General features: G+C 36.5%; 1 protein-coding gene across 2 annotated transcripts; it reads right to left on the bottom strand.

Moving 5' to 3' along the window:
* Nucleotides 1-341: 341 nt before the first annotated feature.
* LOC117911547 (pre-mRNA-splicing factor ATP-dependent RNA helicase DEAH7) lies at nucleotides 342-24,442 on the bottom strand. Of its 2 annotated transcripts, XM_034825956.1 has the most exons (19): nucleotides 24,286-24,442; nucleotides 24,057-24,135; nucleotides 22,561-22,841; nucleotides 22,318-22,459; nucleotides 20,926-21,147; nucleotides 15,010-15,086; nucleotides 14,488-14,743; nucleotides 9,161-9,334; nucleotides 8,902-9,047; nucleotides 8,414-8,502; nucleotides 6,820-6,928; nucleotides 5,232-5,409; nucleotides 4,879-5,108; nucleotides 4,597-4,773; nucleotides 3,156-3,227; nucleotides 2,891-3,067; nucleotides 2,523-2,584; nucleotides 2,243-2,395; nucleotides 342-2,154 (listed from the first exon to the last, which is right to left on the bottom strand). In XM_034825956.1, the coding sequence occupies exons 3-19, from the start codon at nucleotides 22,564-22,566 to the stop codon at nucleotides 555-557; spliced, it is 3,870 nt and encodes a 1,289-aa protein (XP_034681847.1). In that variant the 5' UTR covers nucleotides 22,567-22,841; nucleotides 24,057-24,135; nucleotides 24,286-24,442; the 3' UTR covers nucleotides 342-554. The 2 variants fall into 2 exon arrangements, with proteins under 2 accessions (XP_034681847.1, XP_034681855.1); XM_034825964.1 differs by lacking the exon at nucleotides 24,057-24,135.
* Between the last annotated feature and the right edge of the window lie 1,088 nt (nucleotides 24,443-25,530).

Below are 25,530 nucleotides of genomic sequence, written 5' to 3'. Positions count from 1 at the left end.
AAGAGTTAAAATGAATATCTAAAATTCTTTAAAAATATTTAATCGTTGCCATTTTTTCCCTACGTGCACATCACGTGAAAATGAACCGCACTACGTACTCGGCGGAGAAAAGGAAAAAAGAAAGAAAGAACAGATAAAATCTGATTAATTTTCCTGGGCATTGTTGAAATGTTTGTAAAAAACAAACATACAAACAAACAAACTTTATATGACTTAAACATAATATAAATAAATTCATCTTTTTAAAGGATCCATTCATCATAAATTCTAAAGTTTTACACTCTTGGTGAATAACTAAAGTTTAATTAAAAAATGCATGTGCTACTAAAATGGGAACCGTAAAATTGGACAGGCACCATCCATCAGAATCAATCTCTTTCTTTTATGTAAGAATCTTCTTTCCAACGAATTCACAGAAACAAGCAGCCGGCATTGCCAATATTTCACCTATGCCGCTTACTGTTCAAGATAAATTATCTGTCTTCAAAGTAACAAGTAACATAGCTATTTTTCTTTCCTAATCAGAAAATGTAGTACAGTTGAATAATGTACATTTACAAACCCATCTTCTTTGGCCTCAAGTAAGTAGATGACCCCTGGCGCAGGCCAGGCATCGAGACCTGTTGCTGCTGCTTCGCCCTCTTCTCCCTCTCCTTCTCCTTGCTTTTTCTCTCTGCCTCTTCTTGCTCCTTCCTCAAATTCTCCATCTCCTCCTCCATGGCAGACTTTTCTTCCTTCTGTCTCTTCTTGTGCTCTAACATCGAAGTATCCGAGTCCTTCACTGAGAAGAACATGGGTCCAAGCTCGGCCAGCCACTGGGGCTCAACCGCTGTGGCACACTGCATGTACTCTTTGGCTGTCAATATCAGTTCATGATAAACCACATAATCTGGTGTGTAACCCAATCCATACAGTGCACTGCTCGGATGCAAGTGGCAGGGCATCCCATTTCTGCAATTAACATACTCCCCAACCCCCTTTAATCTCGCCGCGTTATGGAAGTATGCTGAACAGATAGCTTTTCTTACAACGTCCCAATCAGGCCCACAAGAGGTCAGAGGGATTTTCAGTGTTTTGAGAATATCCAGAAGCTGGGATCTCACCTCTCTAGCCTTACGTAGCCCTTTAACATGCAAGAAGTGGTCATTACACCAGTCTCCCCTGTACTGATTAGCTTTCCACTGCTGGTAAACATTGAGTAGTGTTAAGTGGTCAGATTCAGGAACAAAGAATTTTTCTCTGGCAGCATCACTCTCCTCTGCCCTATCCTTTGGCCGAAAGAATACCGACGGCACTGAAAGCATTGAGACAATGGTCAGAACCTCGTTTATGCATTCTAGCTGTTCCCCTATCAAGAGCATCTTAGCCAGTGGTGGATCCAATGGGAACTCCACCATTTTCCAGCCAAGTTCAGTTAGGCCCCCAACATTGTTAAGGGCACCTAAGACCCACAACTGGTACATGGAATTCAGGATGTTATCCTGCGGAGGTGGGTCCATGAAGTCGAAATCCAGCAAGTTCTCAATTTTAAGACTCTTGAGCAGCAAAACCACATTTCCAAGGTTGGTCCTCTGGATCTCCGGCACGGGACTGGCCAGCAGTTCATTGAGGTAAGCACTCTCTGTATAAAGCCGATAACAAGTCCCAGGCCCAGTTCTACCAGCACGCCCAGCGCGCTGGTCAGCAGCAGCACGGCTGACAGGGAACACTTGAAGCGCATCCATACCCATCCTGGGGTTGTATACTTTCATTTTACCATAACCCGTATCAATGACATAAAAAATTCCATCCACGGTCAAAGATGTCTCAGCAATATTGGTAGCAACAATGCACTTTCGGGCTCCATCTTCAGCTTTTTGGAATATTTTTGCTTGCAAATCTGCTGGCAGCTGGGAGTATATAGGGAGTATTGAGAGCTTAGGCACCCCTTTCTTGGTCGTGGATACGAGCTGTTCCATGCGCTCTGCAAGCGCATAACAAGTTGCCTCAATCTCATCTTGGCCAGTCATGAAGATGAGGATATCACCTGGAGGGCTGGTGATGTGGACAGTCATTGCCTGCTTCACTGCACCTTCGACGTAATCTTCACAAGGAGTTTTGCTGTACAATATATTCACAGGGAAAGTTCTTCCAGGGATGTGGAATATTGGAACACTAGCAAAACCAGAAATTACTTAGGCTCAGATAATGTAATGACGGGAAATATGGCCTAATTTGACTAGAAAAAAACGACAATATTTACCTTCCAAAGAAGTTTGAGAATTTTTGTGCATTTAAAGTTGCAGATGTCACAATGAGCTTGAAATCACGACGCTGAGCAACCACTTTCTTCAGTATTCCAAAGAGCACATCCGTGTTGAGTGATCTCTCATGTGCTTCATCCATCACAACAACACTGCAAAAGTAACAATTTTGACCATCAAAAGCCATTTCAATTACAGGTTAAACAATGATAATGGAGGCTGAGCAGATAAAAAACCGAACTTGGTCCAATTTTAGGAACTAGAATGTGAAGTTCATACCGATACTTGTCAAGCTCAGAATCTTTCAATGTCTCACGCATAAGAACTCCATCAGTCATGTACTGCAGAATTGAAAATACAAATATTCAGTACATAACAATTCCACAAAAGAAAAAATGAGAACTAAGCCCCAAGCAATTAAAACAAGATATATAAGAAGTGGTCCAGCAACAAATCACGAGTGGAAAACGCATGTTGTGACATGATTACCAAATGTACTTATGCATCACTTACAAGAAAACCTCAGCACAAACAAATCTTAGCTTCTCAAGAAACAAAAATAATTCATAGTGCATGAAACTAAAGTGTAAAATATCTAAGGGCTTCCGACAAGTTCTTTTCTTTCACAGACCAAGAAAACTAGTTACCTTAATTTTGGTGTTCGGCCCAGTCACATCCTCAAAACGAATGGCATAGCCAACCTTATCCCCCAACTCAGTTTCCATCTCTTCGCTCACTCTTTTGGCAACACTCATGGCTGCGACACGCCTTGGTTGGGTGCAACCAACAATACCATTTGTAGTGTAGCCATCTTCATGCAGGTACTGTTCAAAATTCACAGATTAGATTCCAGTTGATTAGGGGCTTATCAAATAAAAATTATTGGTTGCATATTGGTTGCAATGAACAAACCTGCGTCAGTTGAGTAGTCTTTCCTGAACCCGTTTCTCCAACGACCACAACAACCTGGTTTTCCCGAATTACCTATTCCATGGAAATTTTAAATATAATTCAATCACAGCAGGAATTGAATAATAATAACAATAACACAGTAGGATCCAAAGAAGATAAACCAAAAATGCCAATAAGAGTATATCATAACTTCAACAAATAAGCTTTTTGACACTGCCCCAATTTGTTACCATTGAAATGAAGAAAGACAACATGATTGGATGATCATTACTCTTTTGGACACTCCATCAATTTGTTACTATTCAAATAACAAGAATAAACCAATTTGTTTAATTTTTTTTTATAGGTAAATAAAGAGAGCATCATATAAAAAGGACCAAAAAGAGCACATCAAAGTACACAGGACATATATACAATGATCACTAAAAGGCGTCAACAGAAAGGAAAAGGGGCAACAAAAAACTACTTCCCTTTATAAGAACCCAACTAATCAACAAAGTAAAATAAGGATAGTGGGTCTTCACCAATATACAACTTGGTCCAAGACAAGAAATTACAAACCAACAAGCTTTTCAATCTTTGATCAGAAAGCTCCTTGTTTTCAAATGATCTTCTATTTCTCTCCTTCCAAATACTCCAAAAGAGGCAAAAAGAATAAATCAATTTATTTCACCCATTAAATTCGTCAAGTTTAGAAAGAGCTCTCCTACAGATAAGAGTAACTGAATGGTGTCTCAGCAAGATGATGAGTATGTTTTCTCCAACTGAATATTTTTTATGAGCTTTTTTTTTTTTTGATAGGCATCAATTAATTAAGTATACCTAAAAAACAAGTTTTACAAAACAATCCACTTTGATACAAAAGTTAAAATATATTATAGGACAACATAAAAACTTCTAACAAACATGGAACTAACATAATCATAATTATATATAAACAAAAAAAATTAATATTAATATAATTAAGGTTTTCTATCATGTTTATAGTTACCATAAAAGTACATTTTGCTTTATAGTTGATATCATATGCCTCATTTTTATTAAGTCATGCATTGCATGTGATAGAAGTAAAGATACTATAGAGCTACAATTAGTAAAAATATCAAATATTACAGATAATTTATCACAACTTGCAAATTTTCTTCTTTTTTATTTTTATTTTTTGATAAGTAGTTTTCATATTTTTTATTTTGATTTACAAAAACATTAACATAAGTAAATAAAAAATACCATATTAATATAAAATATGCATAAAACAATAACATCTACATGTTTATCATAGCTTCAGGTCGACCTGAGATCAGGTTAAGAATTCTCAATTCAAACTTGTGCTCTCAAGTTAGGTTTGGACTGGGTCAGCTCAACCCACCCATGTTGCACACTATTTCCAACACAAATTTTAAACCAAAATAAATTGTAGAGTGATGATCAGTCGTCAAACCTGCAATAACTCCTCACGTACAGAATATATGGGTAGATACTGCCGTTGCTCTGCTACTGTTTTTGACTTTGCAAACTCACTCACAGCTTCATCCTTCTTCAAGTGCTGTGCAAACTTTGCATCTTCCTTAAAATCAACTTCTCCCTCTTCACCCACTACAGCAGTATCTGCGTCAATCTAGCATTAAAAATATAAATGAGAGTTTTAGACCCACACATCCTATTACCAGAAAACAGGCAAGGAAAAATATTTCAGTTTCCTTCAAATTTTAAAGCACCACACCTGTTCTGCTGTCTTCTCAACACCAAGAATATCACCAAGTTTTGAGCCTGCAAGCTCCCAAAATCTTTGGCGTGATTTGTTCATACTTTGCTTTTCATGAACTTCCCTAACCAAAGCAGATCCTTTGCGTGATATTATGGCCATGTCTGATGTCGGATCTTTTAATGGCATTATTGGCTCTGCTTGCTTAGTAAAAACAACCCTACCATCTAAGAAAGGAGGTTTTGTATCTGGGACAAGAGAAAATAATGAAATTTTTGGGTTAACAAAATAGCACTTATCTATGTGGGTGGAATACACAACACCATCATTTCCACCAACTAAGTGAGAGGGCTTATCAAAAAGTTTCTTACCGTGGACAAGAAGAATAACCTTGCGCTCTTCCTCATCATCAAACTCAGTCTGCACCTCAGTACCTCTAACAGCTCCAGATCTCAACAGTTGCCGGTCTTCCCACTGAGCATTGTCGGCTGTTAGCTGCGATAACTTTTTGCTCTGAGCAAGGGTCATTTTAGTTCCATCTCGCCGAACCTGTAAAATAGGTAGCAATGTGTTTAACAGGGTGTTCATGGCAGCATACTATGACCAACTAATCAAGTAAATACCATAAGCAGTTCATAAATTTTTAAGGCTGTCATGAAGATTAATTTATGTCAGAACCAAAACAGGTACCCACAAATGTGCAAACATGTCTATATATATATATATAGAGAGAGAGAGAGAGAGACTGCTACCTGGGCAAGTTTTTGACATGATGGTTTTTTGATCTTCACATAATATCAAATTCCAGTTTCCATTTCAATACAACATGTATGAAGATTGCAACAATATAGTCAACCTTATACTGGCCCTCGCTCATTTTAAAAAGCAGCATCACTAAAATGAAAAGTGCCTTGGAAAATTCATCTTTATAAGGGAGAGTTCTGAAGTAAATTTCAAAACATAGACATTACCTTCTAGGCCAAAGTTTTTTATTGGAGTATGAAGTTTTGACATAGACCACTATCCATTCCCTGCTTCATACAGTTTTATGATGTGGCCATCAGTGAAATCAGGAGTTCACTTGCACAATATTTAGGCTTGGTCATTTCAAGAACACCTTTGGACCCATTGGGAACAGAACTAAACAATATCACAAACAAAAACATATTAATATATATATATATATATATATATATATATGTATGTATGTATATATATAGAAAAACAAATCATCTCCAACCCAGTTTTGTTGCAATTTAAAATAAGCCTGCTTCTATAATTGTTTGTTTACATTTCTTAATGCCTGAATTAGTTGCAGCTTACAAGTAGATCCTTCACCAAGTATAAATTAAAATTTTCTGTTTTCCATCTTATTGGAATGCATACATAAGCAATGTCTCATGAATAACCATGAGAAGATCAAAGCGAACACCTTGATAGAGATAAAGAACAATCAACTAAATCAATTAATTGGGTAGTTAGCCTGGTTGATTCAACAATCAAACAAAAGTTTGCCTGTGGTTCAAATCTCCGATCATCTAGAAGGGAATGGAAACATTTTGTTGGAATTCAAAAGTAGACCACTGAGTCCAAACATAGTTGCTGTATTAACTCTTGTCACCCTGAGCTGATCATGTTTTGAAAATTGGAAATCCTTTGACCACAGCCACATTAGAGGACCAATATTATTATACTCTTTCCATAGCTAGATGTATGGAAGGTTTTAGAGTTTCCAAAAAAATATCAAAATCTTGATGCTACACCTGATGATGTCAAAACAACATGGTAATTTGGCTTGATGACGACAGTTCAATTTGATTAGTGGCAAAGCAATAGGTCAATGCAAGGCAGCATGGCTTATTATCACCAATAATAGTTATGCCAAACTAACACACATCAAGCATAAATATGTAAACTTACTTCAGAAAATAAACAACTTGACAGGCATTTTGCACTTACAAGTTTCTTGGCCAACTCTGCCTCTTTTTTTTGGAAAGAAGCCTCATCCCCAAGAAAAAATGATGAGGTGCCCCCATCAAACATGGTGTTGCCTTCTTCTCTATCATACCTATACAACGAGAATCATAGGAGTTAGAATAAGAGATCACAATTATATATTTCATGATACGAAATTGTTGTAAAGGTCATGTACTGATGAAAAGAACAATGCACTAGAAGAGCTAATAAACTAAGGGTATGATCAAGAGGTACTTAAATAACCACTATTTCAGCCAAAAAAAGGGGCAAAACATCACATTTCGAGAGGGGCCAACAATATAATACAGGAGTTAAAAAACATCATCAAATAATTGGCCGCTTTCCCATGAAAATTGGAAATTTTATTGACAAAATTTTGATTTCAGTAAGAAATCACAATGTGTTATTTTCTACCAAAATCTCTCCAGAAAAAAAAAATGAAGATTTTTTTTCCCAGTTTTTTTGGTAATAAAAATCGGTTAATAATCCAACCATTGCTTTTCATTCTACACAGTATTTTGTATTCTCTGCTTAATTCACGTCCTGAGATATTAGGAATGCATGGTTTCTAATAAAAAGAAAAAAAAAAACTAAAAATTGTAAAGATGCATGCCTAAAACTAAGGAAAATAATCCACTTTATGATGACCTCAACAAGCAATAAAATAAATAACAAATATTTTCATTCTTACAATTTCTATGATAACTTTAAATTTTAATTAAATTATTAAAACAATTTTAATATCTTTTAATAAAATAAATTGCTGAAATTATTAAATTTTCTAATAAAAAATAACATGAAATCTTCTTTAAAAAAAAATTTCCTATTCAATTTTAAAAATAACTGAAATTACTAAGACATTTATCATATTTATTGTGAAATAATTATGATACAATTTAAAATTAGTTGTACTAAAATTGTTCAGTATTTTTATTATTTGTAGTTCATTCCCCTTTGAATTTAATTCCCAACTCAGTTACTGCTTTGAACCACAGTGATCATTATTTTAGTATTAAATGTAATGTAATATATGTTCAAAGATTGACATTCAATTTTTATCTAGACATTAGTATTCGATATTTTTCTTAATTTCATATTTGTTATCAACCCACATTATATTATTGACCTGTATCACTAATTTTTTCATACATATATTACTTTTTTTTTTGTTAAAAAACTAGTTTAATATGTGCATTATTGATTGTTTGATCATTGCTCAAAGTTTCATCCAGATTTCCACATTATTTTATCAATTTCCATGATTTTTTTTTTAATTTTTACCAAAATTCCATCAATGTCACCCATATTTCCATAAAATGGACTTATTGATATTTTCATCAATATAGATATTTTGATCATTAGGTAGGAGACACCGAGTTGGATCCAATCATAAAAGGTGTACAACTCCCAACTCCCAATCACACAACGTCCTACAGAACCCCAAATTCAAGTGCCTCTTGTGGAAGCAATACCAACCATCCTTGAAAGGGCATAACATACTAATGCCAAGAATTTTTAGCAAATCAATTATTAACAAGTTTCAGTTTATGTGAACTAAAAGAATTGGATATATTACCATGCTCGGTCAGAATTGTATTCCATCTCTAAACGCATACTTTCTGTAATCTCTTGATTGGCCAAATAACTCTTATCATCTTCCTTATCCTGTTAATGTAAAAAATAAATAAGGGATAAAGACGTGAAGTTAACATTGGCACATAGTTAGAAGGAAAATTTACAACATCAACATTCAAGGTAAGGAGCATAGGGATTGTTTGGTAACAGAATCCATTTCAAAAAAAAAAAAAAACAAAAAAGAAAGAAAAAATGAACTTGTCCAAAAAGTTTTCATTCGTTAAAGTGTTCACATTTTTTAAATGTGGAAAATAATATTTCAACATTTACCCAAAACAACCTATTTTCAGGAAATAGTTCCAAAAACAGTTGTTTGTCTTATTTTTTATGTTTTTAACAGTTCTAATTTTCACTACCAAACTAGTCCATAACTTCAACAAAAAGCATTCAGAAGAAATCTAATTTCAAATACACTGAAACACACAATACCTCAAATGATTGCAAATTTTCCACAGAAAAATTAAGTTGATGGGATCTTCCACTGTGTTTAGAACTTGAAGATCTAACTGAGGCTCCAGAAGCACGTATTGGAACGGGAGAGGGAGAGATAATGTCCCAGGGAGAAGCAGCAGACCCTGTACCAGGTTGAGTTAAAGTTATTTGGCCCAAACTAATATGAGAATGCTATTAGAGCCAGTTTCAATTTTGCAAGCATGTAATGCAATATTTTGGGAGAGATTAAACATACCAGTGGTGTGAGGTGTCTGGCCACCAAACCATGGAGAAACAAGTCGGGCATCAGGTGAGGCCCCAACTAACATTGGGGATGGTGAAGGTTGATGGCGCCTACTGGTATTTGAATGACCATCTCGTTGTGGTGTCTCCTCCCATTCCCATCTGCCATCGTCCCAATCAGATCTGCCTGCAAAATTTGCACTATTAGAATGTTCAGAGTTATTATAATTCTAAAAGATGAAAATAGAACAGTATTACTGAAGACATGACTAGACATGCAGTACAAGGTATGGCCCCAACTAGCTTTACTTTACACCAGGCAAGGCATCTTTAGTCAGAAGCACAGTCAGGAACAAAGGCAGGCACCTTTTGTAGAAGAGCAAAGCAAAAAAAGGCTTGTCTTTTCAATATTTTATATAATTTATCAGTTTAGATTTTTCATGAAACATGGATTGAGGATTATGCCTAAGTTTGTATTTTCCCATTAGATATCACCTCCCGATATCATGCTATATACCACACAGAATCCTTTTTCCTAAAATACTTTGTTCTCTAAGCCTAGGTTTGACAGCGGATAAGAAAGCTCTTGGCAAGTTCTCTAGTCACTTTTTGGTGGGTCCAGCAACACTGCATTTAATAACTTCGATAAGACCTAATCTAGTCACGTAGACTATTAAGTTTACTTCAAATCTGTGTATCTCCAGATTTTTTTCTTGAGAAGTTAGATGTCCTTCCAAACTTCATTTGCATATATGAATAACTGGTTACAACTTTTTACATTTTGATATTTTCCTGTTCATAAATGCATACATAAATATTTGAATTCAGTTTGTTGTTTGAACTTGAAAGTTTCACCCCCTTTTTCTCATATGCAAAAGCCAAACTTAGATTACAAAAGCATCAAATGAGACAATCTAGGCACACAATAAGTATACAAGTCGCATCCAAAGAAGAAAGCAAGCAAAAAAAAATGAAAAGCATACAGCTATCCACCCTTGGGACAAAAAAAGCCAAACTATCAATCCTCTAAAACCAAATTTATAGCATTTTTGTGTTTTTAATACCTGCCTCTGATTTCTTTTCTTGGTTTTTCTTCCAAGTATATTTATTATATATTCATGTAGACCGTGCACCTTACTCTACTAAGGCATACACCTTACGTCAAGGCTCCAGGAGATTGCAGTGCCTCAATTGCACCTGGAACCTTTAATATTCACATGCATACCTAATTAAAAAGTAGTCCCACCAAAATAAATGAATAAATAACATTCGATTTAAAGGCTTATGTGATTAATTTCAAAAAGCAATTTTGCAGAACATTTGATAGTTTTCAACATTTTAAGAGAAACACAACAAGGAAAATAAAAGAATATACTGTTCCCATGTTTTCATCCAGAAACTTTCAGAATGATGACTTGAGCTACAAATTTATCACCCACTCAAAAATGGATTCTTTTCAGAAAACAAGTCATCTAAAGCTACAGGAACAGACTTTCGACATGTTCTGCATTCCATTTCTTTTTTTCTGTATCCATAAAAAATGAGAGAAAATAAACAATGAAAGAATACTTTGCTCAACAAAACTCTTAGAAGGCAGATTTAGTATGTCTGCAGGAAACTAAAGTCCAGGAAATGACTAACGGGATTGTGCGAAGCTTAGGGGTGGGAAGATGTTTAGAATGGGGGGTTGTGAACTCGAGAGGGGCAGCGGGAGGGGTAGTGGTGTTTTGGGACAATAGGGTGCTACAGCTGCTGGAGTTGGAGGAGGGGAACTTTTCAGTTTCTTGTCGTTTTAAGAACTGTGAGGACAGTTTTTGCTGGAGCTTTACAGGGTTCATGGTCCCACACTGAAAGTGGAGAGGGAAGGTTTCTAGAGTGAGTTGGGGGCTGTTAGAGGATTGTGGAGTGACCCATGGTGCGTGGCAGGCGATTTCAACATGATCAGATTCCTCTTGATGCGTAGCAGAGAATGTAGATTGTCTTCAATCATGAGAAGATTTTCAGAGGTAATTGAGGACTTAGAGTTAAGGGACCTGCCCCTTCAGGGAAGTCTTTTCACTTGGAGTGGCAGTTTAAATAATCTATACAAATCGCGAATTGATCGTTTCCTCATTTCTGAAGATTGGGAATTTCATTTTTTGAGGATCGTTCAATCTGTTCTCATTGGGCCGATGTCAGACCACTTCCCAATTCTTCTTGAGGGGGTAAGGTTGAGGAGAGGTCCCACGTCTTTCAAGTTTGAAAACATGTGACTATAGGAGGAGGGCTTTAAGAGTGTCTTGAGATCGTGGTGGGAGGGGCTTAAATTTAGTGGGTCTGCTAGTTTCATCCAAACCAAGAAATTGAAAGCTCTGAAGCTTGTTCTGAGAAGCTGGAACAAGGAAGTTTTGGTAAGGTTGAAGTTCATAAGGAACTAGCTTTGAACCAGGTGGATTTTTGGGATGGAGTTTTCTTGTCATCTATCTTTGGAAGAGGAGGAGTCTAGGAAAGATGCTAGAGAGAATTATAAAAAGTGGGTCCTTTTTGAAGAAATGTCTTAGAAGCAGAAATCGAGAGAAATTTGGTTGAAAGAGGGGGATAGAAACACAAGCTTCTTTCATAAAATGGACAATGCTCATAGGAGGAGAAACCAAATGGCCAAAATCAAAATTAATGGGTCATGGATCACAGAGGACTGTGAAATTAAAGAGGAAGTACGTAGAGCTTTTCAACTCCTGCTTTCTACCTCGGGTGACTGGCAACCTAGTATTAGAGAGCTGTCTTTTGAGGGACTGGATGATTTTGAGGTGGCAGGGTTGGAGAAGCCTTTTTCGGAGGAGAAGGTGTTTGGGGCACCATTGGGTTTTAATGGGGATAAGGCTCCAGGCCCAAACAGGTTCTCCATGGCCTTCTGGCAGTTTTGGTAGGAGTTTGTGAAGAGTGAGGTGATGAATTTTTTCAAGGAATTTCACGAGTCGGGTCATTTTGTTCGGAGTTTGAACACTACTTTTCTAGTTCTGATCCCAAAAAAAGAGGAAGCAAAGGACTTGAGGGATTTCAAACCAATAAGCTTGGTGGAGGGGTTGTACAAATGGTTGGCCAAGGTTGGCCAATAGGTTGAAGAGGGTGTTAGCTAAGGTGATCTCCAAGGCCCAAAACACTTTTGTGGAGGGTAGACAAATATTAGATGTAGTGCTCATTGTGAATGAAGTAATAGACTTGATTTTGAAAAACAATGGAAGCGTGATTCTTTGTATGCTGGACATTGAAAAAGCCTATGATTATGTGAAGTGGTTGTTTTTTGCTTACAGTTATGGAGAAAATGGGATTTGGGGAGAAGTGGTTAAAGTGGATCAAGTGGTGTTTATTCACAACTAGTTTTTCGTTTTGGTCAACGAAACACCTTCACGTTTTTTTCAAATCTCTAGGGGTCTAAGGCAAGGAGATCCACTCTCGCCTTACCTTTTTGTGATAGCAATGGAGGCCCTTAGCTATCTTTTAAAGATAGCAATCTATGGTGGATTTTTATCGGCTTGTCAAGTGCGGGGTAGAGAAAGTGAAGGGGTTGAGGTCTCCCACCTGTTGTTTGCTTATGACACACTGATTTTTTGTGAGGCGGGGGAGGAGCAAATGACGTTTTTGTGCTGGTTGTTGATATGATTTGAGGTAATCTCTGGGTTGAAGGTCAATTTGGATAAAAGTGAGCTAATCCTGGTGGGAAGGGTGGAGAACGTGGATGATTTGGCTTGTGAGTTGGGCTGCAAGATGGGAAGTTTACCGTTTACTTACTCAGGGATGCCATTGGGGGCTTCTTTTAACTCCATGGCAGCTTGGGATGGTATTGAGGAAAGATTCCACAAAAGGTTGGCTATGTGGAAGTGGCAATATATCTCTAAGGATGGGAGAATTACGCTGATTCGTAGTTCCTTGTCCAGTTTGCCTATTTATTTTATGTCCATCCTCCATTTGCTAAGAGTGGTTAGAATGAAATTGGATATGATTCAAAAGGACTTTTTGTGGGGAGGTGGGGCTCTTGAGCAAAAACCTCATTTAGTGAGGTGGTCGACAGTTTATTTAGATAAAAGAAAAAGGGGACTGGGGGTTCAGAGCCTTGCTACACTCAACAAGGGTCTCCTTGGCAAATCGACATGGAGTTTTGCAAATGAAGGATAGGCTTTTTAGAAGTAGGTCATTTGGGGGAAATATGGGGGGGATCAAGATGGGTGGTGTTCCTATGAGGTTAGGGAGGGGCATGGAGTAAGGTTATGGAAAGCGATTAGGAAACTTTGACATCTTGTTAGCTCTAGAATATCTTTTGCGGTAAGTAATGGTCAAAGGGTAAGCTTTTGAAAAGACAAGCGGTGTGGAACCTCATCGTTGTGCGATTCTTTCCCCTTCATATTTGTTTTAGCTGCTGCATTCAAAGAGGCGTGGGTGAGTGATTTATGGACTGGTTCAGCAAGTGGGGAAAAGGAAGGGGAGGGGGGGGGGGAGTTGGAACCCTCGTTTCACTAGGCTTTTCAATGCTTGGAAGTTAGATGAAGTGGAGAACCTGCTGGGGTGATTGTGTGGAGAAAGAGTGATGTTGGATGAGGAGGATGGGGTGAGGTGATTGGAGTCCAAAGATGGCAACTTTTGGGTAAAGTCCCTTTACAAAGTCTTAGAGCCGGAATCATCAGTTTGCTTTCCAATGAAGATAATTTGGAACTCTTTGGTGCAGCCAAAAATTAGTTTCTCTGCTTGGGAAGCTTCATAGGGAAAAACTCTAACTATGGACAAAATTCAGAAAAGAGGATGAGCCTTAGCAAATAGATGCTTTTTGTGCCAAGTTCATGAGGAGTTTATTGACCATCTTCTCCTCCATTGCGAAAATACGAGAGAGATGTGGAAACTGTTTTTTACCCTGTTCAGTGCGTGTTGGGTGTTCCCTTCTTCAGTAAGGGTCACCCTTTTGGGCTAGGATGGAGCTTGGGTGGGCAAAAAGCACAAAACAGTGAGGAAAGCGGGCCTTTTGTGCTTGTTTTGGTCAGTTTGGAAGGCTAGAATTGGAATTGCCTTTGAAGATGGGGTGCTATCCTTGCAAAGGCTAAAAGCTTCTTTTATTTTTTTACTTTAGTCAAAGACCAAACTGTCTATAAAAGATGGCCCTTCGACGTTGATAGATTTTATTGATTGGGTGGGGTTCCCGTTGAGGGAGGGACTGTTTTTTGTATATCTTGTTTGGACAGTTTTCTTTTTGGTTACAGTTGTAAGGGGGTGAGTTTCTTGTTCTTGTACATTTTGGGCCGCTATTTTAGTGCCTCTTATTAATACAATACCTTTGCTCACTTATTAAAAAAAAATAAGAAAAATATCACATACCAGGAGTCCTCCTAGAGACTTCATATTTACTTCGTTTTCTTCCATACTGCCCATTATACTCCTGCGCATACCGACCACGTGCTTCCCCTTCACGATTCTGCTCTCTATCATCATAATCATATCTGTGTCTTACCCTCCTGTTTTCACTTCTAGTGTCATCCTTGTAATCTCTCCTCTCACTACTGCGATTATCCCTTTCATACCTAGAACTCCTAGACCAAGAACTGCGGGAACTTCCAGAAGAAGTAGCTGGACTCTTCAGTTGAAAAGCAACATCATGAATACATCAGTGATAATTTATAACTATAAATTACAGCCATATGCAACATATAGAATTACTTCTACTACCATACTACAATTACTAATAATAATAATAATGATTTTAGTAATAATTATAATGATGATGAAAAACCATTATCAGTATAATTATAACTAAATTATTATTACTACATATCATTATAACTAAAATTGGCAATGATAACTATAATAACAATACAAAGAACTATGATAAGGAAAACTTACTTCAGAAGGCATGCGTTCACTTGAGCGATGAGTTTCAAATGTGTCACTGACTGCTCCTTCTTGAGTCACATTACTTTCTGCATTGCAGAGATAAAAGAAAAACAATTACAAAGGAGAAAACTTTGCTTTGGGGAGAAAGATAGAATCGAATAGAAAATTTTTTACCCATATGTAATAAACCCTCAACAAGAAAGTAAAAGGCACATGCAATTGTGTGGAATGCATCAATATAAGAGAACTCATGACAGGGATGAATCTCCAAGATCTACACAAGAATTGAATGAAAGGAAATAAAGGAATCTTAAATTATTCTATCAAAGGCATTTAGGTATTTTGCAGTCTTTTAGGTCCTTATTATTGCTATTTGAGTTACACTTAGAATTTGGGAAGTTTTTTTCTTAGAAATTTCTCCTTAAAAGAAGTCTTGTATTTCTAAACTTTCTATTTTCTATAATAATTTTTTTTAAAGTCTTCATTTGTCTTTCTTAAAATCTTTTTTTGATAGATAAACGCACAAGGATATATTAGATAAAGAGTGTTTGAAAGGCGACCCAGAGCATACAGGGAGTATACAAGCGTCACCTAAAAACAAAAAGGGACAAGCACTCACCGGCCCTCAACAAGAACCCAACCAGTCCACAAAGTTAAGGGGCCTACAACTATAGAAGATTTAGCCCAGGAAAAGATATTACAAACAAATGAATTTTTCAATCTTTGAATCGACATGACCTCATTATCAAAAACTATCATATCTATTTCCTTTCAAACCGTCTAAAATAAGCAAAGAGGAATTGTCCGCCAAACCTTTCTATGCTTCTTGTCCTTAAAGGAAGCATACCAACCTAAAAGAGTGTCTCTAACCGTAAATGGAAGGACCCAATTAACACCAAATAAAGAAAACACGAGATCCCACAAAACCTTCGCCTTAGAACAATGAACAAGAATGTGACTTATCGTCTCCTCTTCAGCACAACACAAGGAACATCTGTTAGCTAAAATCCAGCCCCTCCTCAAGTAAGAACCTTCCCCCATGAAGCTTCCCAAGCAAAAAAACTCACTTTTGTAGGAATATACGGACTCCAAGTAATGCTCCACGGAAACGGGACTGCACAACTATGATCAAGAGAATTATAAAGGGACTTTACAGTGAAAATCTCATTTTTTTTCTCTTTCCACACCATCCTATCCTCCACATCAGCATTCAGCCTCTTTCCTTGAATGGTCGAAAGGAATCTCTCCACCTCCTCCACCTCCCAATCATTGAAAGGTCTAAGGAAGCGAGGAGTCCACCCTCCCTCTTCCCCCATTGAATCCCAACAGTCCGCTACCCACGCATCTTTAGAAACCACTAAATCAAACAAGGAGGGAAAGGCCTCGCAAAGGGAAATGTTCCCGCACCAAATATCTTTCCAAAACCTCACCCTTTTGCCATCCCCCACTGAGAATGAAACATTGTTGAGCAGCAACAAACCTTCCTTACTGATTTCCTTCCAAAGCCCCACCCCATAGCCCTCCCTAACCCCACGAGTACTCCACCATCCTCTTTCAACCCCAAACTTCGTACTAATTATAAGCTTCCAATAGGAATCCCTTTCAACCGCAAAATGCCAACTCCATTTGCACAAAAGGGCCCTATTGAGAGTAGAAAGATTTCTAATCCCCAATCCACCCTTCTTTTTATGAGAGCAAACAACAGCCCACTTTACAAGATGGGGCCTCTTCTCCAACGTTCCCCCTCCCCAAAGAAAATCCCTTTGAATTTTCTCAAGTCTTAATTTAACCACTCTTGGCCTACATAATAAGGACATAAGGTAGGTTGGCATGCTCGCCAAAGTGCTTCGAATGAGAGTGATTCTTCCACCCTTAGAAATGAACTGCCTCTTCCACAAGGCAAGTCTCTTCTGCATCCTCTCTTCCACTCCGTCCCAAACCATCATTGACTTATGCGAAGCACCCAAAGGGAGCCCCAAATAAGTGGAAGGGAGAGATCCCACTTTGCAGCCAAGCTCAGCAGCCAATAACTCAGCATTCTCCACTCTACCCACCGGCAAAATTTCACTTTTGTTCAAATTAATATGCAGACCAAAAGTGGCTTCAAACCACAGTAATAACCAACTTAAAAAAGCCAATTGCTCTTGGGAATCCTCACAAAAGACCAGCGTGTCATTAGCGAACAGCAGGTGCGAAACTTGGATCCCAACGCCTTCCCTTCCCCTTATCCTACAGCCTGATAGAAAACCCCCTCTCACTGCTCTGTTAATGAGGCTACTTAAAGCTTCCATTCCTAAAACAAAATGGTAAGGGGAGAGGGGGTCTCCTTGCCTTAACCCCCTAGTGCTCCGGAAAAAACCGATTGGAGAACCGTTAACCAAAACGAGGCAGTGGATGTGCACCATCTAATCCACCTAGCCCATTTCTCCCCAAAACCCATTTTTTGCATCACTGACAAGAAAAAATCTCAATTAATACGATCGTAGCCTTCTCTAAATCCAATTTACACAATACCCCACTTTCCTTTCTTTTCAGCAAGGAGCCTATGACCTCATTGGCTTTTAACGCAGCATCAAGAATTTGTCTACCTTTAACAAAGGCATTTTGGGTTGAAGACACCACCTTTCTCACTACCTTTTTCAATCTATTGGCTAAGACCTTTGCAAGCAGCTTGTAAAGACCTCCCACCAAACTGATGGGTCTAAAATCGCTCAAATCTTCAGCCTCGCCCTTTTTTGGGATTAAAACTAGGAAGGTGGTGTTCAAGCTTCTGACGAGTTTTCCCCTCTCAAAAAAATCTTTGAAAAAACTCATAATCTCATCTTTGACGAAATCCCAACAAAATTGCCAGAATGCAAGGGAAAACCCATCCGGACCAAGGGCCTTATCCCCATTCAGTTCTGAAAGAGCCGAAGACACCTCTTCCACAGAAAACATCTCCTCCAACCTGGCTGCCTCCTCAACCCCAATACTGTCAAACTCAAGACTATTCAAACAAGGGCACCAACCACCTGGATCCGATAATAGATTCTGAAAGACCCTCACCACTCCCCTTTGAATATCATGATCTTCTGACAGCCAAGTGCCATTGACTTTAATTTTTTTCAAGCAATTCCTCCTTCTATTAGAATTTGCCATCTTGTGAAAAAATCCCGTGTTTTTATCGCCTTCCTTCAACCAAGTTTCTCTTGATTTTTGTCTCCACGAAATCTCCTCCATAAGCGCCCATTTCTTGAAATCCTCCCTAGCCTCCTTTCTCGCCTCTAACTCTTGCTCGTTTAAAACTCTTAGTCGCTCCTGATTATCCCAGTAAGACACTTTGTCCAGAGCCCTTTCTTAAAATCTAAAGAATACTTACACTCTATAAAAACTTCTTGTAATAAGAATTTCTAATAAAGAACACTTTTAGACTTTCTTAAAATCTAAAAGTGTTCTTTATTAGAAATTCTTATTACAAGAAGTTTTTATAGATTCTTTAGGCTTTCTTAATACAATTGCTTTCACTTATCCAAAAAAAAAAAAAGTTTCTAATTCTAAACAAGAAAGTTTCTATTTTCCTTTTTAATTCCATTACTTGGAAGATTTAGGAGTTCTATGAAAAAAAATAAGAGTCCTAATAAGTTACCATATAAGTCAGGTAGCATTTTTAGATTTTAGAGTTTTCTAACATCATCAATTGATGTACAATGACATTAATGCTTAATAATGAATGACATTAAATTTTTTACACACCTCGTAATTTTCAATAATGAGACTCCATTACTTTCCCTTTAGAAGTGCCTTAGTAAGACTAAGGTTTCCTTTTTTTTTTTTTTTTAATAGGTAAATAAAGGGCTTGCATTAGAAGTGCCAAAAGATGGCGACTAAGGTTTCTTATTTGCCTTGCTAGAATTTATTTCTTGTTTCCCTCCTTAAATCCTAAAAAATTGAAGCTCTAGTCCACCTATTTGATTTTTTTTTTTTTAATAGACAAAGAACAATATATTCATCAAATGAGACAATGCCTAACAATACATGATGTATACAAGGGTACCAAAAGGCCCCACATAGTCACAGTAAACAGGGAAAAGAAAAGAAAAAGAAAAAAAAAACCAGCTACCACCCACTACCTAGAGGCTAGAGCTCAACCAATCAACAAAGTGTAAGATGGACAAAGGGCAATCTTCTACATACACCTTCACCCATTCCTAAAAATTAAACATAAAATATTGTTTGATAGTTTCCTGCGCTTTTTCAATATTCTCAATCGTCCTCCCATTTTTCTCTTTCCATATGGTCCAAAAAAGGCATAAAAGAGCAACTTTCCAACTTTCTACGTCTTTTTCCCCACAAAGGAGCCATGTTTGTCCAACAATGCTTTCCATACAGAGGATTGCATGATCTCTATTCCAAAGAGAGCATAAATCAATTACCACAAAATGACTGCTTTTGAACAGTGAAAGAGAATATAGTTAATTGTTTCTTCTCCTCCTTTGCACATGTAGGCTAGTTGCATCTATTTGGCATCTTCCACCCCCTTCTATTGAATTGATCCAGTGTCAAAATCCTTCACCATACAACTTCCCAAGCAAAAAACCTAACTCTCCATGGGATCTAGCCATCTAGGGGTTCCATACAAGACAAGAGGGGGAAGTCCCCATTCTACCGCTGGACAAAGAAGAGTAATGAGATTTTACTGAAAATACCACCCTTCAAGTTCAACCAAACCATTTTATCCTCTACATCTTTGCAAATTATCTACTCTTGAAGCTTCCAAAAGAGATCCTCCATCCCACCTAGCTCCCAATCACGGAGCCATCTTGAAAAATGAGGGTTCCATAAACCACCATACCTCTCTTACTCCCACACATCAGCTACCCAAGCATCCTTGGCAATAGCTATGGAATACAATGTAGGAGAAACCTCTTCAAGGGGTGAGTCGTTGCACCACTTATCCTCCTAAAATTTCACCCTCCTCCCATTTCCCACCCTGAAACTGATTTTGCTGTTAAAAATCTCTCATCTGCTCCTGATTGCCTTCCACACCCCCACTCCATGTCTTTCCCTAACTGTGAAAAATCATGTCCAGCATTCACATATGAAAAACAAAATCCTGCATATTCTGTTCCATGATATGGAGAATGTCACCCCTCAAATACATCCTTCAGGAATCAAGTTATGTTGATCAGACAACAATTACTATTCCAGAGCATAGCACCCCCAAAGTCCCCGGTTGTGGATAGTTTTACCCCACTATGATTTTCAGTAAGCAAATAATGGGTCAATGGCTTGTAATACCCTTGTGAGAGTGATTTTAGGCATCTCTATATCCCACTTGCAATTTCCAAAGTGTTCTTTTTTTTTTTTCCTTTTTTTTTTCTTTTTCTTTTTTTGCAGTCATATTTAGTGTATTAGCTTTTTGGTATCCAGTGTATATACTTCTTTAAATCTAAACATAGTTTTTCATAAAATAGAATGTAAACAAAATTCCAGATAAGCCTTCATAAAAAGATAACTACTACTTGTGGATTGGCTAGCATTTAATGATGCTCGTAACTGTCCTTTCATTATAAACAGTTTGCAGATGATCTCAGGATGGAGAAATATATTTTAGAAAGACAAAATTTTGGTACATCATGACCACATGGGCATTATCTCCTTAGTCTGTGAGGGCCTAAACTTCCAGAATATGTGAACTTATGCAATTCATTATTTGAATAATATCCATAAGAGTTCTGATCAAAAAATATCCATGAGAGTCCAATGAGCATATTGACTTCCAACAGAATGAAAATCATAGTTATTATTTGATTAAAATCTAGCCTTTTAAGGTGACTGATAACATAAACTGAATTGCCAATATGATTAACAATCATCAAGTCAGAATAGCTAACAGCAGTTACCAGAAGCCAAAAATTCTTTTAAAATGTTTTTAAGAAAAGGTACCTAAATGAGATGCCTCGCTTGCAGCTGTTTCACGATATCGCCTGCCAGAACCATTACGCACACCACTAATCACAGTACTTATTTCTTCGTCTATTCCAGAGGACAAGGAACTCTCCTCTTCATCCATAGAAGCCACAACAGAAGCACCTTTTTCTCTTGGAACCTTGAATGCGCCATCAGCCTTAGATCCTCCTCTTTTTGCATCAGCAAGGACATCTAACCCTGTTTCAATAGCCACATACTGATTGTCAAGTAATAAAATAAACATAAAATAATTTTCATACATTATGCTTGTAAGATTTGCAAGCAAAGGGACAGAGGGGCCTTAATTTACTAACTTTTACAATGAAATCTTAAACAAAGGGGAAAGAATCTCAGGAGGCACACAAGGACAAATTATTCAAAACTGTTGCTCCATTCAATCTGAAGTTCTAAGTCTTGCAACACATTTTGCAAGTCCTTAAAGCACCAGCAGTTGAAGGGGGCAAGTTGACTAAGATGGTTAGAGACTAGGTAAAAGAGACCATTAACTCCAAAATTAACAAGGAACAAGATGCATCAAGTTCCAGACACTGCAATGACTAGAGAGGGAGGCCAAAAGGCATAATCATTAATATAGAGAGAGGACCTGGCAACCTACAATTCACTCTAGAAGCCTATTATTAAATATTAAAAATAAAAATAAATAAAAAACCCATAAAGGGTGGAAATGATTTTCTCCTCAACAAATGCATGAGAAACTTCCTTTCCCAATATTTGGGCTTCCCAAGTGCTTGACCTCTCATTATCAAATGGGCTTGGTTATTTAGCCAATTAATTTTACATTTCATTTTACATATCAGTAAGCTTACCTATAAAAAAAAAATCAAAAAATATATATCAGGAAGCAAATAATCAAAATACTTATTAATGAAACAACTTCCTATGTATTTCAACTGGAACGGAACCAACCAAGTTTTTTAAACTAGGTTTGGTTTGGCTCAGTTCTACTGTTCAACAAACTGTATGTTTTATGAGGATAAGAAATTATACTTGTATTGATTAAAAGAATAATCTACAAAGAAAGATGAGAGGACCTTTAAAAACAATAAAATGTACAAGAACACAAGAAGAAAGGGAGAAATGAACAAGCACCCACAATCCCTCAGCCTAGTTCCAATCCAATGCATAGATAAAAGTATAAGTTCTCCAACAAAGTCAACAAAAGACATGGGACTAGAAAATAAAGAAACATGGGGAAGCATTTGCCTCTCATGCTGGAAAAAAAAAGATACAATTTTCCAACAAGAAAGCCAACAAGGCAATACTAGGTTTAATTTATTTCTTTTCTCAATTTCAAAAAGAAGGGGGTTTCACTTCCTAAGAGAGAGACATCTCAATTTTATAAAATACCTAATAGTGATTTCCTCTGAGGAGGTCTGAAAACTACTCTATCCTTCCCAGGAACATGTAATCCCCCACCTCCACTCTGATCCGGTTCAAAGGTCACTGTAGCCTGGTCCAGGTCAATAGGTCCAGCATCAACTCCTCGTTTCTGAATATAGATACCAAACCCAGAGAAAATAAATAAGTAAACAATCTATCATTTTGGACTAAGCAAAAGCAATAGCATAGACTAGGGAATTCAATACTGACCTCCATGTCAATGTAGAGCTTTGGATTCTTCTCTTCCAATCCTTTATTTATAGTGCCTCCACAATCCAGAAACCCAACAACTCTGATTTTTGCTTTTAAAAAAATACAAAAAATTTACCTTTCTTTACTTTTCTTTTCAATTACATGCTAGACATTGGTTGTGTTCTAGCTTCCATGAGACAATGTGGCAATAGCAGCAGCAACAGCATGAGATGAAGAAAGCAGAAGTTCAGGTTAGAGTTAGAGAGGATTAGTCTTGTCAAAGGAGAAAGGCATTCCACCTGAGGCAACAGGCAACAGGCTGAGTGAAAACAAGATTCTAAAAATTAAACTAGTTCTTAAAAATTACTAGTATATTTACCAAAGCTAGAATTATATAAACAACATCATCATCATATAAGATTTTTCAACCAATCACCATAACCATGAGCATGATAATCATACAAATGAAACAAAAAGAATTAATTCTCCTGTTACCGTGTAATAGACTTGCTAAGGTTGATTTTTTAGATCCCAATTCAAAACTTTTCAAATTAACAATAACTCAAATCAAACATAAAAATTCAGAAGATTGAAGAGAACAGCATAAAGATATCACAATTTTGTCATGTATTATATGCACCTGAATGTTATCTGAAAATCAAAAACTGAGATGCATTATTAAGTTGAACACCTAAAAAAGTTAGGACAGATAGAACCTTATCCTAAAATTCTGAAAACCAAAACAACCAAGACCATACAAACAAGTAAAGAAAATAAACAGAAACTTCATTCAGCAGCATAATCAGAGCAATATGAAACCTCATTCAGCAGCATAGTGCCCTCACTTTATTACCAATTTGAAACCTCACTCAACAGCATAGCCTCCCTCACTTTATTTTTATTTTCCATTGGAACAAAAAAAAAATGTTAATACGATTTTAAATTTCTAAAACCCCAGAAACAAACCCATTTGAGAAAAGAAAACTATCACACTATGCAACCAAAAAAGACCAAAAGCACACTACTGAATTATATTTATTTTTAAAAACCCAAATAAATCCAAGAACTGCGTTGAGCACATAACCAAAAAAAGGATTTCTAGGCCGATGGTTTCTATTTCTCAAAACCCGAAATATAATTCTTGGAAAATTTTCATTACATAACTAGGTAAAAATCAGCACATCCAGATTCAGTGTCAAAGCTAAAAGGATTGAAACCCTTAAAAAATAAAATAAAAAACACACCCATCAAAAAAGTCTCCTAAAATTAGATCAATTATCTAAGAACCGAATTCCTCAAACTAACATTTTGAGGAAACAAGAAGCAAAAATAAAGGGTTACATCGGTTTCAAGGAAGTTCAATTCTTGAAACTTTTTCACACAATAACTAGTACAAAACCATCTCTATCCATGCTTGATAAGACCAGTTAAAGCGAATCCCAGAAAATTAAAAATAATAACAACAAAATATAACCCCATCCAAAATCGAAATCAAATACCTAGAAATCAAATACCTAGAAATCAAATCCAGCGCCCAATTCGGCCCAACTTCTCCACATCCACGAGACTAATCTCGTTCGGTTCCGAGAAACCCTAGCAGATTCAAGGGAAGGACAGAAAAAAAAAAAAAGGACAATTACAATAAAGGGATTGTTGGAGGTGATAATGGGTCTAAATTCCTTATATTTTGCATAAAGCTTTATGATTAAAAAAGCTACAAAGGAATTTCGAAGTGTCTGTCACCTGAACTTTCCTTGATGATTGGACCAGTTCTGAAAGATTTTGGTAAAGACGATTAAGCACTAGGAATTGCAAGCATTGCAGGAAGCCATATCGAACAAATCGTATAAGTTTTCTGCCATAACTAGCAAGTTTCTACATCTGCTAAAAGGATAGCATATTTTCTGAGTCAAAAATGCCCAAAGTACTTTATTAGGGTTTTAAAAGAATTACCATGGAGATTGATGACGTGGAAATTATTTAATGGAAAGGAATGCAAAATATATGAAACATCCGGTTTACACCTTAAAATTTAAAATAATTTTTTTTTACTTCTATAAATTTTAAAAAAAATTAGTATTAAGATTTTTTAAATAATTTTTTTCTTTTTAAAAATGGGAGTTAATAATAATTTTTATAACTTTAAAAATAAAAATTCATATATAAAAAATATAGGATTGTTTATATCTTTAAAAATTCTTTCAAAAATTTTAAAATATGAGATCAAAAAAAAAATTAATACCTAATTTTTTAAATATATTTTAGAATTATTACTTTTTTAATGTAAACCTATGAAAGTTATTATTATTTTCGGTTTTCAAATTAAATATTTTTATTTTTCAATCTATTTTAAAAATATTTTACAAATCAAATGAAAGATAAAAAATTAAATTTATCATTTTTTACTTTTCATTTTAATTTTATCTTTAAAAATAACAATCCATTGTTATATTATATTATTATTGGATTTTTTAAACTGTGAAAACAAAATTTAATGGTTGTTTTTTTATTGTCATTTATTAAAATATTTGAAATATTTTTTTACAGGGAAAAAAGCAAGTTGTAAAGAAACATTCAAAATGACTCACAAGAGACTATCTTATACACCTTTTGTGTGTTGTATAATTGGTGTAATTGCTTTGTATACTGTTCAAAATCCACATTATTATTCTTAGATATATGCATCAATATGTTAATCATGTTTCTAATGGTTTGATAAAAAGAATTCATATATCAATTGCTTTCAGAGAGAACTAGTGGGGTTCCTTATGCATTTAACGAGGGTAGGGATTTGAAACTCAAATGTATGGGTGCACAAGTGTATACTATATGATTGTGTGTGATGTATCAATGTGTTTTTTGGAAGCGAACAACTCTCGAACTAAGAGAAAGAAGTGAGAGAGTTGACTGGAAATACTCAAATTCATTTTGAATGAGTTGTTTGGTATGCTCTTGAACAATTAGCTCAGTGATCTTATACGGTTAGTG

Source organism: Vitis riparia, chromosome 1 (genome assembly GCF_004353265.1).
Source record: "Vitis riparia cultivar Riparia Gloire de Montpellier isolate 1030 chromosome 1, EGFV_Vit.rip_1.0, whole genome shotgun sequence".
Classification (NCBI taxonomy): Eukaryota; Viridiplantae; Streptophyta; class Magnoliopsida; order Vitales; family Vitaceae; genus Vitis; species Vitis riparia.
Note: the sequence above shows the minus strand (reverse complement) of the source record. Positions and strands in the feature narration are given on the sequence as shown.

What these genes read in the sequence shown, in the direction of transcription:
- LOC117911547 (XM_034825956.1), bottom strand. An exon ending in AAGCGAGGCATCTCATTTAG is followed by an intron (nt 15,087 to 20,925) that starts GTACCTTTTCTT and finishes TCTGCAATGCAG; the next exon opens with AAAGTAATGTGACTCAAGAA. An exon ending in GGTTATTCTTCTTGTCCACG is followed by an intron (nt 5,109 to 5,231) that starts GTAAGAAACTTT and finishes CTCTTGTCCCAG; the next exon opens with ATACAAAACCTCCTTTCTTA.